This window comes from Protomyctophum bolini (assembly GCF_963924005.1).
Source record: "Protomyctophum bolini genome assembly, chromosome: 1".
In the NCBI taxonomy this organism is placed as follows: Eukaryota; Metazoa; Chordata; class Actinopteri; order Myctophiformes; family Myctophidae; genus Protomyctophum; species Protomyctophum bolini.
In genome coordinates this window covers 23,983,484-23,998,034 of record NC_137862.1, presented here as the reverse complement: position 1 = coordinate 23,998,034, position 14,551 = coordinate 23,983,484, and the positions used below count along the sequence as shown (strand labels likewise).

The window sequence follows — 14,551 nt, the reverse complement described above, 5'->3', positions numbered from 1 at the left end:
ATGGATCCAATGTAGTCATTATTTAGTCACAAGCGGAATATTTATAAGACACTGGTTACAGTATGTCATTATAGGCGAAATAATAATAGTAATAAAAAAATCACACCCGTGTGAAGTGAGGGGCACTCTTATCATCATACAACTTCATGATGTAAAACAAAAATCACACCCATGTGAAATGAGGGGCACTCTTGTCGAAAACTGTATATAGGAGGTTGTCTTGTCTCTGCACAAATTAGCCGATTTGCTTGTCTACATATAACATAAATTCTCCATTCATTGTCAATGGCATTTAATGTTTGTGTTAGGACAAAAATCTACACTACACACTGAATTTAGGAGGGGCTAGCAGCCATTGCACCCTTCAAAAAAGTACCAACATTAGCAAAGATAACTGAGCGATAGAAGGTTTGTGTCCCACAGCGATGATATGTTAACAATCATGTATAACTGTAAAAAGCATGTGCCGTTTACTCTGATGAAGGAGCATTAGGCTCCTTGCCGTCTTGTTTGTTCCACATACAAATGTGAGCACAGGGTCACAGCACAAGACCCCCCAGAGCTTGTTGGGAACTGACAGGGTAGAACTGGCAGGGTAGATTGTTCTTGAGGTTTTTCCAGAGGGAAGTTTCTCAACTTGCTGTTTTAAAGAATGGACTGGATAATGTGGCTAGGGTTATGGCTCCACAGTGGTTACTTCCTGAACTCATTATGTGTAAGGGGTGGTTTTCTCTGTCTTGAGAATACAAATCAAGTCAAGTCAGATGAGTCAGTCGGTGTCTGTGAGTTCAAATCAAACATGGAGCTCCGCTGGAGGGAAAGGAGCCAGGAGACATAGGAGGGTAGGAGGGAGGAGACCTTGAGCTTTTCTGGGAGAAGCGAAAGTGGACATGAGGAGGGAGAGGTATCACGCCTCCTCTTCCTCCTCTGGGGCCCATGAGGAGGGAGATGTATCACTCCTCCTCTTCCTCCTCTGGGGCCCATGAGGAGGGAGAGGTATCACTCCTCCTCTTCCTCCTCTGGGGCCCATGAGGAGGGAGATGTATCACTCCTCCTCTTCCTCCTCTGGGGCCCATGAGGAGGGAGGGGGGGTATCACGCCTCCTCTTCCTCCTCTGGGGCCCACGAGGAGGGAGGGGGCGTATCACGCCTCCTCTTCCTCCTCTGGGGCCCATGAGGAGGGAGGGGGGGTATCACGCCTCCTCTTCCTCCTCTGGGGCCCACGAGGAGGGAGGGGGGGTATCACGCCTCCTCTTCCTCCTCTGGGGCCCACGAGGAGGGAGGGGGGGTATCACGCCTCCTCTTCCTCCTCTGGGGCCCACGAGGAGGGAGGGGGGGTATCACGCCTCCTCTTCCTCCTCTGGGGCCCACGAGGAGGGAGGGGGGGTATCACGCCTCCTCTTCCTCCTCTGGGGCCCACGAGGAGGGAGGGGGGGTATCACGCCTCCTCTTCCTCCTCTGGGGCCCACGAGGAGGGAGGGGGGGTATCACGCCTCCTCTTCCTCCTCTGGGGCCCACGAGGAGGGAGGGGGGGTATCACGCCTCCTCTTCCTCCTCTGGGGCCCATGAGGAGGGAGGGGGGGTATCACGCCTCCTCTTCCTCCTCTGGGGCCCACGAGGAGGGAGGGGGGGTATCACGCCTCCTCTTCCTCCTCTGGGGCCCACGAGGAGGGAGGGGGGGGTATCACGCCTCCTCTTCCTCCTCTGGGGCCCATGAGGAGGGAGGGGGGGTATCACGCCTCCTCTTCCTCCTCTGGGGCTCACGAGGAGGGAGGGGGGGTATCACGCCTCCACTTCCTCCTCTGGGGCCCACAAGGATTGGCTAGTGTCAGGAAAAGCCGGACAGAGGAGCATCCTGTTGGGGCCGCACTCTAACAGAGTCTCCTTGATGGTCTGGTTCTCCCTGGTCGCTGCCTGCCACACCACCTCCAACTCCTCCTCTACTGACCTGGGGATGAGAGGAGAACAAGAAGGGAAGAGGAGAAGGACACACGAGACAAGGAGGTTGAGCTTGTGGATGAGAGGGATTTGATTAATGATTAAGATACAGAGACAAAAAGAGAAAACAAAAATTTACCAGGATAGGAGAGATTAGGAGAGAGAGGATATGAGTGGAGAAATGAGAATAGACAAAATGAGAGATGGGGAGAGGAGAGAGAAGAGAGGAAAAGGTTGTCACGTGGAACAGAGAGGTGGAGAGTTGGAGATACTGAAAGAGAGAAATAAATTGATTGAGATGCGAAGAGACTTTAAGTCTGAAATCTCTGGAGGTCAGGCATCAAATATACTAGTACTATACTAGTACTCCATGGAGCCTATAGTGTACCATCTCTACAGTACTCCATGGAGCCTAGTGTACAATCTCTACAGTACTCCATGGAGCCTAGTGTACCATCTCTACAGTACTCCATGGAGCCTATAGTGTACCATCTCTACAGTACTCCATGGAGCCTATAGTGTACCATCTCTACAGTACTCCATGGAGCCTAGTGTACCATCTCTACAGGGACATTACATTGTCTGGTGTGAGTGTGACCACTTGTAGTTTCATTCCAGCCATACTGGAATAAATATGTATCTGTCAAAATGTAAAATAAGCTTCAGCAAGATTAGAATCATGTTGATGTTAAATAGTGTGTGTTGAATACATCTGGATCATTTTATCTCATTTCTCTGGTGAAAATGAATGGGACCTTTGGACCTTGTAATAGTTCAGAGTCTTGCATTACTCAAACGTTTGAACTGAATGTAAAACTCAAATGCATGTGTGCATGGCTCTAAAGTAAACTGAAACACAATGTTTGTATTTCTCTAAAAATAATTCAATGTTCTATGGCTTTATTGTTAATCTGCATTCAAGTTTGCATGAATAAAGTAGGCTACCCAAGATGAACTGTATTAGCTGCAGCTGTGCTTATCCTGCTATGACACTGCGCTAAAGGCACTATAGTAGCTAGAATAAATGTAAGGCTGCTGCACAGGCCTTCTGCGGACATCATTAATCTCTGCCAGAAGATTCTTGCATTTGTGTGTCTGTTTGCAGCTAATCTTGTAAACTACTAAACCGATCTTGTGCATGCTGCCATCAGGCCTATCCGATATCCCGGTCCCTTACGGCCCCCACATCCCATTCCAAATTTACATTAAACTGGACTTTTAGAATGTGATTATTAGTCTACTTCGAGGAGGGGTAAAATAAGTTATGAGCAGAATTGTATAGCCTTGAAATATGCCAGGGAATCATGGATTCCATTGTATTATTATTACCATATTTACTGACATTGTTATCTGTGAGATCTCCATACATAGGCATGAAAGGGACACAGCCAGACATACAGGTACAATCAATGGCTATTGCAAAACCAGGTGGGCCTGACAGGAACCTTACGTTTTCAAAACAAAAAGCTGACATTCTTTTCCCAGATCAAATATTAATTCAAAGTTTGTACTGTAAATACAGAACATATGTGGAGGCTGGTATCTGGTTTTGCACACGTCACCATTAATAAAGAAAATAGCATGTATAATGTCAGGCCTTTGTCATGCCTGACATTATGTAGGCAGAGGAAGGTTTAATTAGCTCAGAATATCACGAGCAAAAGATTAATATGAATTATTAATGAAAACATACCATGAAACTCATCTATAGGCATAAACAGCTGCAAGTGCACCCTCCAGCAGTGAACGTAGTTAATTCAACTGGTCAGCACATTTAGCAAATGGTCTACTTGCATTGTTCTCACACTTCCCAGCTGCTAGCTTGCAAACGTAGAAAAGAGTTCATTCTTTTTTGTAGAATAGGACCCTAAAAATCTGATTCATACTATGGTCCCACCTTGGCAGAGGTGGTGGTAGTGTGAATGCTGCGTACAATTCCCCGGAGTGGATCACCCAACCATTCCACATGGAGGTAGTCTCGGGACCGATTGGAAGCATTGAATAGAGTTAAATGAAGTGTACTCGGGTGTGGAAGAATCAAGGCCAATGTGAATCATGGCCTGCGGGGACCAGGCAATCGTATTCGGGAACAGTTTGAATCAAACGGAATCAGTGTGAAATCTGCCCTTAATCAGGCAGCTCACTGACAACAATCAGGTAACCTCACCCGCAATACTACTACCTATAGTATATTGGGAGGTGTAGTTCAAAACTCTATACTGTAGCATTCAGAGATTGTGGAATAGTAGTCTGGCTATACAAGACTAGGTATTGTTCAAAAGGTCAACTACTAAATTGCCTCTTTTTAAAAATGTACAGCAGTTCTACAAAACTGGTACATGTATAAAAAATATGAAATATTTACATAATTTATTAAACTCCACCATCTGAAGCTATGAGGCCAGTCACTTGGGCAGCAACAGCATAACAAGGTTTATGAAGTAGCCAATTATAACAACATATATAAATATAAGTGCTGGTCATAATCCATTATAAACTGAGTGGAACAGCAGATTATAATAACGACCAGGTAACACTTTAGGCTACTTAAAGGTCAGGTCTATAATGCATTATAATCACTGTAATTTATAATTCAGTATAATGCATTGTAATGCAATGAAAGTATACTGCTTCATTACACTAGTTATATTATAAATCTTTATAAACGACTTATAACAAAGACACTTTATAGCTGACTAAGTTATGGTAGTTATAATGTGCTGTTCCACTGAGCTTATAATGCATTATGACCAGTACTTATACTACATGATAAGTTGTCATACATGCGATTATAAACATTTACAATGAGTGTTAGAATGCCTCATGCACATTCAAATTCATTATAAATGTGATAATTATAGACCTTAATTAAGTGTTACAGTATGTCAAAAAATATTGTACTGTATATTCCACCCCTTCAGCAAATGAGATGAAGGCACACAGAGCACTCTTATCTACTCACTGATATTTGTATCACACTGTATCTCTCTTATGTTTATGGTCATATGCAGTGACAGACAACCCCTCTTCACTCTCCTCATACCTCCCCCTCTATCTTTGGCTGTCACTTTGCTTTTTATTTATTTTTCTCCATTATGCATATATAATTTCCTCTCCCCAAGCCACACTGACCCTCTGTCTGTCTGTCTGTCTGTCTGTCTCACACATAGGGCTGTCACGATTACACATTTTAGTTGGCGATTAATTGTCACACAAATAATTGCGATTAACGATTGAATTGTGTTTTTGGCAATGAACATTGGAACTCTGATATGAATATGAAACAAAATGAAATTTCAGGTGGCTTCATAATCAAAAATTACACAGGGCAGATATGACCTGTGTAACTTAAATGTACAAAGAAATTACTGCCATATTTAATAATTTATAGCAGAAGGGTAAGCTTGTAGAGCTGCTATTTCTTTCTTTCTTATATATATTTTTAAACAATTATGATGGTTTTACAAAAATAATTGCGATTATCTCAAATAATTGAGATTAGATAATTATGTAATAATTGTGACGCACGCACGCACGCACGCACGCACGCACGCACGCACACACACACACACACACACACACACACACACACACACACACACACACACACACACACACACACACACACACACACACACACACACACACACACACACACACACACACACACACACACACACACACACACACACACACACACACACACACACACACACACACACACACACACACACACACACACTCGTGAAGCATGTCAAATACTTAAATTATACTGCGAAGGATATTTTCTTCCAATCCAGTAAGTGACAACTTACTGGCTGAGTCGAGACGAGCTGAGTCACAGAACGCCTGCTGTTCAGGCAAATGGCAATAATAATGATGTCAGGACCACTTTCATCAAAATAAAACGTTTAAATTGCATGTTAAAACTGTTGATCTGATTGCAATATTCACCACTCATTATGATTGCCGTCTCTGTTCATGTCTCTGTTCTGGGATCTCCTTGCCCTGCCATGCTACTCTTGAGTAGGAGGAATAGGCAAAACGAAGCAATTACAATCTCATACTATATGGCACATTGACAGCTGAGCATTACTGTACATCAGCGGTTCTCAACGTTTTGCTTGCTTTGGCCATGTCTAGCAGAACTAACACTATGCTCTATGAATTAATTCTTTTTTTTTAACCATTGTTTCCATCGTGCTTAATGCTTATCAGTTATGATAGAAATTGTATCACCTCACATACTGTAACAGAATGACTGATCCAGGCAGCTGTCTTTAAAAAATATATATAAATAAAACAAATAAATAAAAACATTGTAGTATTTCTTTCACCATGGCACCATCCAATAGAGAGAGAAATGGCGACAGGTCATGATACTGTAGATGGGATTCAGTCGGATCAGTCCATTGACTTTGTAAATTGTTGCTGTCAGGAACCTTGTACAGTATCTACATATAATTATTTCAACCATGGAGTCTAAAAATAAAAAAATAAATCCATTTAATCTAATAACATGCCTTGATGGAAAATGGAGCATTTCTAGATTTACATAGATTATGCATTGTGCCATTGTGTCACACACACATTCATGCACCAAAAATCAGCCGTGCTTGGAACATACTTTTAGTGGCTACATTTGTTTTTTATTAGTGAATATCTTAGTCATAATGAAATTGAGTTGATGCGTTTGTTTTTAAGGGTAACTGTTGTATAATTGCAATATTACACTCGAGGGTCGTGCTTTAACGTCATTAATGGCTGCCATTAGTTGTGATTGGTTGTGCGGGAAAGATATGGCAGAGGATGCTATTGGCTTGGCTGGTCCAGGGAGCACATGGGACGTTATTTGACACCAGACAGATAAAAACCATTTGCGACAGGATTGGTTTTCTGCCTCTCATATAAAGACATCAGTATCGACCCAACATGAATGTACCATGGATGCCCACTCTGCCACAGGGCATGCACACCACCACGTCAGCTGCTAGCCTCAGCACAGGGCAGGCTTGAATTGAAATGCACTGTCGATAAAACATTCCCTAATGCAATTAATGCTCACTTCATGTGGGATCTGTTTTTCTTTTTCTTTTCTTTGTCTATTTATATGGAGATGGAGATGGAGATGGAATAATTGATTGAAATAAGTGTGTGGGGTGCAGCTATCTGTACTTCTACACATTACATTGGTACACTTTCAGAAGTTAATTGGAATTTAATTAACACAGTTTAGCCATTTTACCAAAATCCATTTTAGCTTTGATTCATTGTAGGTAAATGAGTAAGATACCTACAACAGACCTACGACAGTTTTACAGAACCTGCCATGGTAGAGTTATCAGGCCTGGTGAATCGATCGATTGCCCAGACGGGGGGAAAACTGTGGTTCTAAAAGTGGTTCTACACTCTGAGAGTGTACAAATGGACGGGTCCAGGGGTGCCTAACTTATCCAACAGCACCTGCGCACACACACATTATCTTATTATTTGTATGAACACAATTAAGGCCTTGCTGTGTATACTATACATGTCTTTTCTAATCAAACCGCAGGTGGCCTTGGGCGTGTATACACGTCTTCATGGCTTTTTTATTGATATAAAACAAAACATAAAAAATGGCCTCTCCTTCTGCACTGTACTTCTTGCTGTTTCGCACATACATGCTGCCGTTCACTTCTTGGTTTACGGCTCAGAAAGAATGGCTCGTATCTCCTAATCTAGGATACTCTCCATGGTTTTGACCAGATGGGCAATGTTCTGTCATCATTTCTAACTTCAGCATGCCTCTCGTTTGGAATATTAACGCTTCAGGAGACTTTAGGGTGACCAGCACGAAATAGAAGATTTGGGGGGGACGGGACGGAAGGCGGGGCTTTTCAGAATAAAATCATATCTGCTGGCACTCTAGCGCTTATATTTTGAAAGATGCTGGCGGCATCCAAATTGTTAAGCATCAAAGGAGTTAATTAGAGAGGTTGCTAACTTGCTATAGGCAACACACTATTGTTCTCGGTCTGAGAATTCTTTGCCAGCAAAGTGAACCTGCTCTTTGTTAACTTTTGCACAACAGAAAAGTGTACATTCCCGTGTTAATTTTTTCACAATATTTTGATTTAGTCTTAGTCTTTTGAATAACACACCATTTAGTCCCATTTAGTATTCTGAAAAACCGTAGTCGACATAGTCTATAGTCTTAGTCTTATGAATAACACACCATTTAGTCTTAGTCGACTAAGGTCTTTCAGAAGACTAAATAGGACTAAGTCTTTAGTCTTAAGCCCTAACCACACCAAAGGGTCACCATGCAACTCGAATTCCATGCGTTGAATCACTAGGGTCAACGTGCGTCAATGTGCAACAAGACATATCACACCACAGGGACAACGCTAAAACCGTCTTGACCCTTTGGTGTGGTTAGGGCTTTAGTCTTAGTCAACAAAATTAACACTGGTACATTCACACACTGTTGTCATGCTTCACATGACATATATAATATAAATGAAGCACTACTTATGAGAGGAAACCCTGAGGGTCTACCATGAATATTCATCACAAGCTGAGTCAACGACATCCTCACATCTAAAGGGCTTTGAATTATGAACAGTTTAAAGTGTTCATTTGACTCTGAGAGCATACAAAATGCAACCAAATGAACCCGTAATACCCGGACCTTACTGGGTACCTCAGTCAAATAAGGTGCATGCCATAATTGTGTTTTTCATTTACTTTCTCCGTTAATTTTGTTTTTAAACTGTATTTATCCATTCCAATGTTAGCAGCATGCAGCAAGCTGCAGCATGCAGCAAGCTGCAATCTGTCTTCTATTGTTGTGGTACAGTTCATGCATGCGTGTGCGTGTGTGTGTGTGTGTGTGTGTGTGTGTGTGTGTGTGTGTGTGTGTGTGTGTGTGTGTGTGTGTGTGTGCGTGCGTGCGTGCGTGTGCGTGTGCGTGCGCACGTTTCTGAATCGCTCATAAAACCATGGCAACAATACTTCTCTTGTGGAAAAAGAGGCTGAAAAACAGGCTGGGCGCCATATTATCAAAAACAGTGATAGTTAGTGTATGTTTTGTAACAATAATCAAAATCTGCAAAGTAACTAGTAAAACTAACTAGGAGAGATTTAGTAGTAGAGTAAATGGAAAAGTATTGGAAATTGGAAAGTACAAATACCTCAAAATTGTACTTAAGAACGGTACTTAAGTAAAGGTACTTACTTTCCCCCACTGGCAATATGCAATGCAAAGTGAAGAGCAACGCTTCATCAAGGGACTGAGAATGTCACAGGATGTGACCACACAGGATGTGACCACACTCAGTCCATTGACAACTACATAGAGGCCCCTTTTTCACCAAAATAACTTCTAAAGAACTGGTTCCGTTCTAGGTTCTTGGAACCTTAGTTAGTGTTTTCAGGGAACCGGCGGCCATTTTTTTGAACACTGGGTCAGTTTTTGATTGTGGTGCACACTGCTCCTTCAATTGGCGTGTGTGTGTCTGTCTGTCCCTATGGGTGTTTAGAGTGTATGGGTGTTTAGAGTAGGCCCCGTATCCTAAGGTCGTTCTATAACTGCACCATCGAGAGCATCCTAACGGGTGGAACCATCGTGTGGTACAGAACTGCACTGTCCACCAGCAGAGGGCACTACAGAGGGTAGTGAAAGCAGCCCAGCGTATAATTGGAGGTGAGCTTCCCTCCCTCCAGGGAATATACAAAAGCCGATGAGTGGCCAAGGCAAAACGGATTGTTAAAGATGTGTATCATCCCAGCCACAGCCTGTTTGAAACATCTAAGCGGCCGCGGCCAGGCAACCGGTTCCTCAGCCTCGCCAGCCGCACACAGAGACTATGGAACACATTATTCTTTTCCGCCATCAGACTTATGAATGATTATTTGACACTAGACTGTAGCTGTTGTATGGTTTTTAACGTACAATGAATTTCACATGCTTTTTACGCTGTAACTGGTATTGCTGACAATAAAGTTGAACCATGAACCTTTGACCCCTGCGTGCAGCATACTGATTGGGGTCAGGAAGGGTGAATCCTCAGGAACAACTGTGCTTGACTCCTGTCCTGATTGGGACATGCGAGGACGCGCACACGCACACACACACATCCTCCGTCATTGGTGCTGAGCCAAACTGTTAAAACAGACAAAGTAGAACAAAGCGGGGGATTGCAACTCACTTTAGGATGCTACAAAAAAACTAAAAATAGTATTTTTAGGAGTATCCCAAAAGTGCTATGTTCTACATAAGTCAATCTTCCCCACATGTATTCTCTTGCCGATTACACCCATATAATACACCTTCTCCACCGGCATGGGACTGGTTCCTTTCTTTTCTGTCTGCCTGATTTAGATCCAGTTCATTGTGTTTCAACTGAAAATAATTGGTTCCGAATCCTAAAAGTTGTCTTGAAACTAAATGTGTTGTGTCTAAAGCACAGCCTCGTATCCACTTTAGATATTCTGTACCCATTATTTCGGGAAACTAACTGCAATTGACGATTTAATTCCCCACACAAGGATCCTAAATGGAACCGGTTCTGGAACCAAACTTGGTTTTGGTGGGAAAAGGGCCCAAGTGAATGGTCCACTTGTCACAGAAAATCAATACCAAAACATTCAGAGTGATCACCATCATATCCTGTGATGAAACATGTCTGTCCTGAATAGGAGTGGGATGACACGTCTCCCATTCACAGGGCATTTGCTGTCACTACAAAGATGATGAGTGTGAAAATGGTGACTCATATGCCTATGACCAATGTGTTAGACAGCGCACTTCCACCCCATCACCAAAACACCAGATGAGAGAATATCAGCCATCTGTTCATAGACTCGGTTTGACACAGTATGAGTGTGTGTGTGTGTGTGTGTGTGTGTGTGTGTGTGTGTGTGTGTTTGTGTTTAACATAAGTGGACTCCTTTTTATATTTATACACGTACATAACATTCATGACGTATTATTTATTTAAATATTAATTTCTTCACTGGACCACTCTCACATGTCTTAGGAATGGGTGGACCGAAGTAGAAGTTCCCAACTTAAGTTCTCTTTTTTAGAAAATAAATAAATAATAATATGCATGTTTTTCACCGATTTTGCCCCCCCATGATAGGCCCCCCCCCCCCCCCCCCCCCCATGAAATCTAGGTTATTGTTTTTTTTTGTGAAAAGTCATGATGAAATATTAAAGAAGAGTACCTCAAGTTGTCATGCATTGTACTGCAATATATTTTGATGATAATATATAATTATATTGGGTAAAATATAACCGTGTTTAGTGATGGTGTAACAAAAAATATGTTTAGTGTTCTAGGGCAGGGGTTCCCAAACTTTTTTGGACCAGGTACCCCTTTTGGGGTAGATATTTTTCCAGGTACCCCCTCATCCTCGCAACACGGATAACAAATAAATGTATACGTCTAAATGTAGACGTTTAAATGTAGACGTCTAAATGTAGACGTCTAAATGTATACAGACGTCTAAATGTAGACGTCTAAATGTGTACGTCTAAATGTGTACGTCTAAATGTAGACGCTAAATGTGTACGTCTAAATGTAGACGTCTAAATGTAGACGTCTAAATGTGTACGTCTTCTCTTATGGGCGTCCCTGGCATATCTTTTCAAATGGGGGTCCACGGGCTAAGTAGTGTCAATTTGGGGGTCCTTGACATGAAAAAGTTTTGGAACCACTGCTTTAAACACTTTAGCACTTTATGAACATGAACAAAATAGATGGGTCCCCCCTGGAACTCCCTCAGGTACCCCTGGGGGTCCCCGGACCCCACTTTGGGAACCACTGTTCTAGGGTTAACTGCAATGATGAGCCCGCCCTGCACAACCACGTTTTTCACCCACATTACTTGTAATGTGATTCTGAACATCAGCATTTTGAAAAGGTTCAGTGAAAGTCATATATTCTTCAAGACTAACCACTGTATATAGAAACCCTCATTCTATGCCCAGAGCATGTGGCTTGATGGATGAGAGATGGTCAAATGAATGAGATCTGATAAAGCTTTGCTTTTAAAATGGTACAACGATAATGCTAGACACTCAAGCTCACAGCTTGTCTATGCATCAATTAGCCTAGCTCTAAACGCACACACCATTCTAAACTTATATTTAAACTGTAATCTTTAGAGACGTAGATATCTGAAGAAGCTGTACAATGAGTGAGCAGGTAGCCATTTTGTTTAATTTAGGATTCAAGCCATTTACTTGGATTGAGAGGAGAGGAGAGGAGAGGAGAGGAGAGGAGAGGAGAGGAGAGGAGAGGAGAGGAGGTATTGTATTTAGGGTATTTAGGTATTATGGGGAATAAAAGCAGCTCCTGAAAGCCGAGCTCCAGAAAATGAGGTGAGAGCCATTCCTGAGGCGATACTGAGAACTGAGGATGCTGTGACTGCAGGGCAGATGGAATGAAACACTACACAAAGAAGAGGAGAGCAACAGGGAGAGACGGCAAGAGGGTATGTTAGGCACAAATAGCAGATCTACAAGCTCACAACACGTAACTTTGTGAAGTGGTTCATGAAGTCAAGAAGCTGTGTAGTGGTCAACATTATAAGTCTGTGGTTGTGCTTTGCAGTTTCCAGTGGCCAAGTAGAAGTATTGTTCCTAGGTGCGACTGCAATGTATGTACAGTAACTATAACTTAATTGCAGTGTTGTTGCAAAATATAGTTTTGTTGCCATTCCAGATTCACAAATACATTCTACCAGTAGAGGGCAGTGTAGAGCACAGCTATGTTGTGTGACACTGCCGGTTATGTTGCAGTGCAATGTGTGATCATATTGTGATGTGTCTACAACAATAAAACAGACTTTATTATTGTTAATCTCTGCATAAGGATAAGATATTATGGATATTATGCTTACTGTACAACACATGCAAGAAGATTCCCTACCGTATAGCCATGGAGCACTTTTGTTGGAAATAACAACTTTTAGATTTTAACCATCACGTTCATTTTGTGCCACTAGGTGGCAGCAGATTGTAGTTAAGCCTTGCCATTTGGCTATTTCTCTATATTATTTGGTATTTTCATTTCCAGTTTCCATGCTTGCAGGCCGCCATTGTAACGATCGGCTTATTAGCATTAGCCTGCACTGTTTACCTTTCGCCAGAAACGTTAACATGTCGGAAGCGATGCGATACAAAATCACATCTGAACCTCGGATGGATCATCACCACCATGGACAGAGCTCGTAGTTTCAGAGATAATAGCCATAGAAGATCCTACTTTGAATGGAGCTCTATGGGGCTGTGTGCAAAAATCCTGGTGTTGGGGTGACTGAGGTGTTGCCTAGCAACCGAGCCAATGTTAAAAGGTGATTTTCTGTGAAACGGTTTCATATTTGGTGTAAAGCTTTAGGTACGAACATGTTCGTACTTAGCAGAGGGGGTACGAATATGTTCGTACTTAGCAATAAAGTAGTTACAAAAATAGCAGATATACAGTACAATAATTTTGGGGGTCCTTGACATGAAAACGTTTGAGAAGCACCGATGAACACGTTTTTCAGAAAACTGTGAGGATTTAGAAGACGGCTTCAGGTCTTATTGGGTCATATCGCAACACATTGTGCTGCTATTTTCAAATGGCAGAAATTTGTATATATATATATATATATAAGTTGTGCCGCTTACACTGCTGACCTGGAGAGAGCGCATGGAAGAGGAGAGCATCAAATGGGTCTATCTGCAGCACCAGTCCTTTGACTCTCTCTCCTCTCAGTAGCCTGTAATTGGTTTGTGTTATCAGTGTCACTGCATATCTGCCTCTCTTCCTCTCACTCACATGCACACACGCATGCCACGCACGCACGCCACACACGCAACGCACACACACTCCACTGCTCTCTCCATCACTCTCTGTCTCCCTCAGTGTGAATACATACACACACACACCCCCTCTTTCCCATCTCTTTTCTCCCTTCCTCTTCGCCATCACACACACACACACACACACACACACACACACACACACACACACACACACACACACATGCACGCACGCACTCACACACACACGTACGTGCTCACGCAACGTACCGTTTGTGCTGCAGCAGGAGTTGCAGGGAGTCCTGTCCGTCTCTGAGCAGCGCGTGGAGGTGTTCTATCTCTCTCTGATAGGAGGCTGCTCTCCCGCTGAAGTCCTCCTCCTGCTGCCTCAGACGCCGGTCCATCGCTCCCACGCTGGACGCTGTCTGCCGCCGGTACAGCTGCAAGGAGGAGAAAGGACACCAGTGGGAGTGGGGAGAGGGAGAGCGAGAGGGAGGGGGAAAGCGGTGGGTGCAGACGAGAGAGAGAGAGACACACAGCAATGATTCAACGGAAGCGATTCATCCCACAGCTTCACACACACGCAGCAACTTAACAACTAACCAACTGTTATCGTCAGGGGGATGAGAGGAGGACTGACAGAAGGACAGACAGAAGGACAGACTAGACAGTGGAGGAGAGATGAACGGAGACATGCGCCTGTTGGAACCCAGGGAGCTTACGGCTTAAATATGTATGTCTCCAGCGGTTAAAAAGAGGGGAAAAGACCGGCAAAAGGAGAGGAGAAGAGGACACGCACAAGAGACAGGGCTGT

At 43.1% G+C, this 14,551-nt stretch overlaps 1 protein-coding gene across 1 annotated transcript in view; it reads right to left on the bottom strand.

The window, feature by feature from the left end:
- Positions 1-1,717: 1,717 nt before the first annotated feature.
- Positions 1,718-14,551, bottom strand: part of cep89 (centrosomal protein 89) — a 90,977-nt gene continuing 78,143 nt past the window's right edge. The window contains exons 19-20 of the mRNA XM_080760732.1: positions 14,008-14,177; positions 1,718-1,947 (exon numbers count right to left, since the gene is read on the bottom strand). Coding sequence (XP_080616858.1) covers positions 1,782-1,947; positions 14,008-14,177 — 336 coding nt within the window. The 3' untranslated portion in view covers positions 1,718-1,781. The remainder of the gene's footprint in view (positions 1,948-14,007; positions 14,178-14,551) is intronic.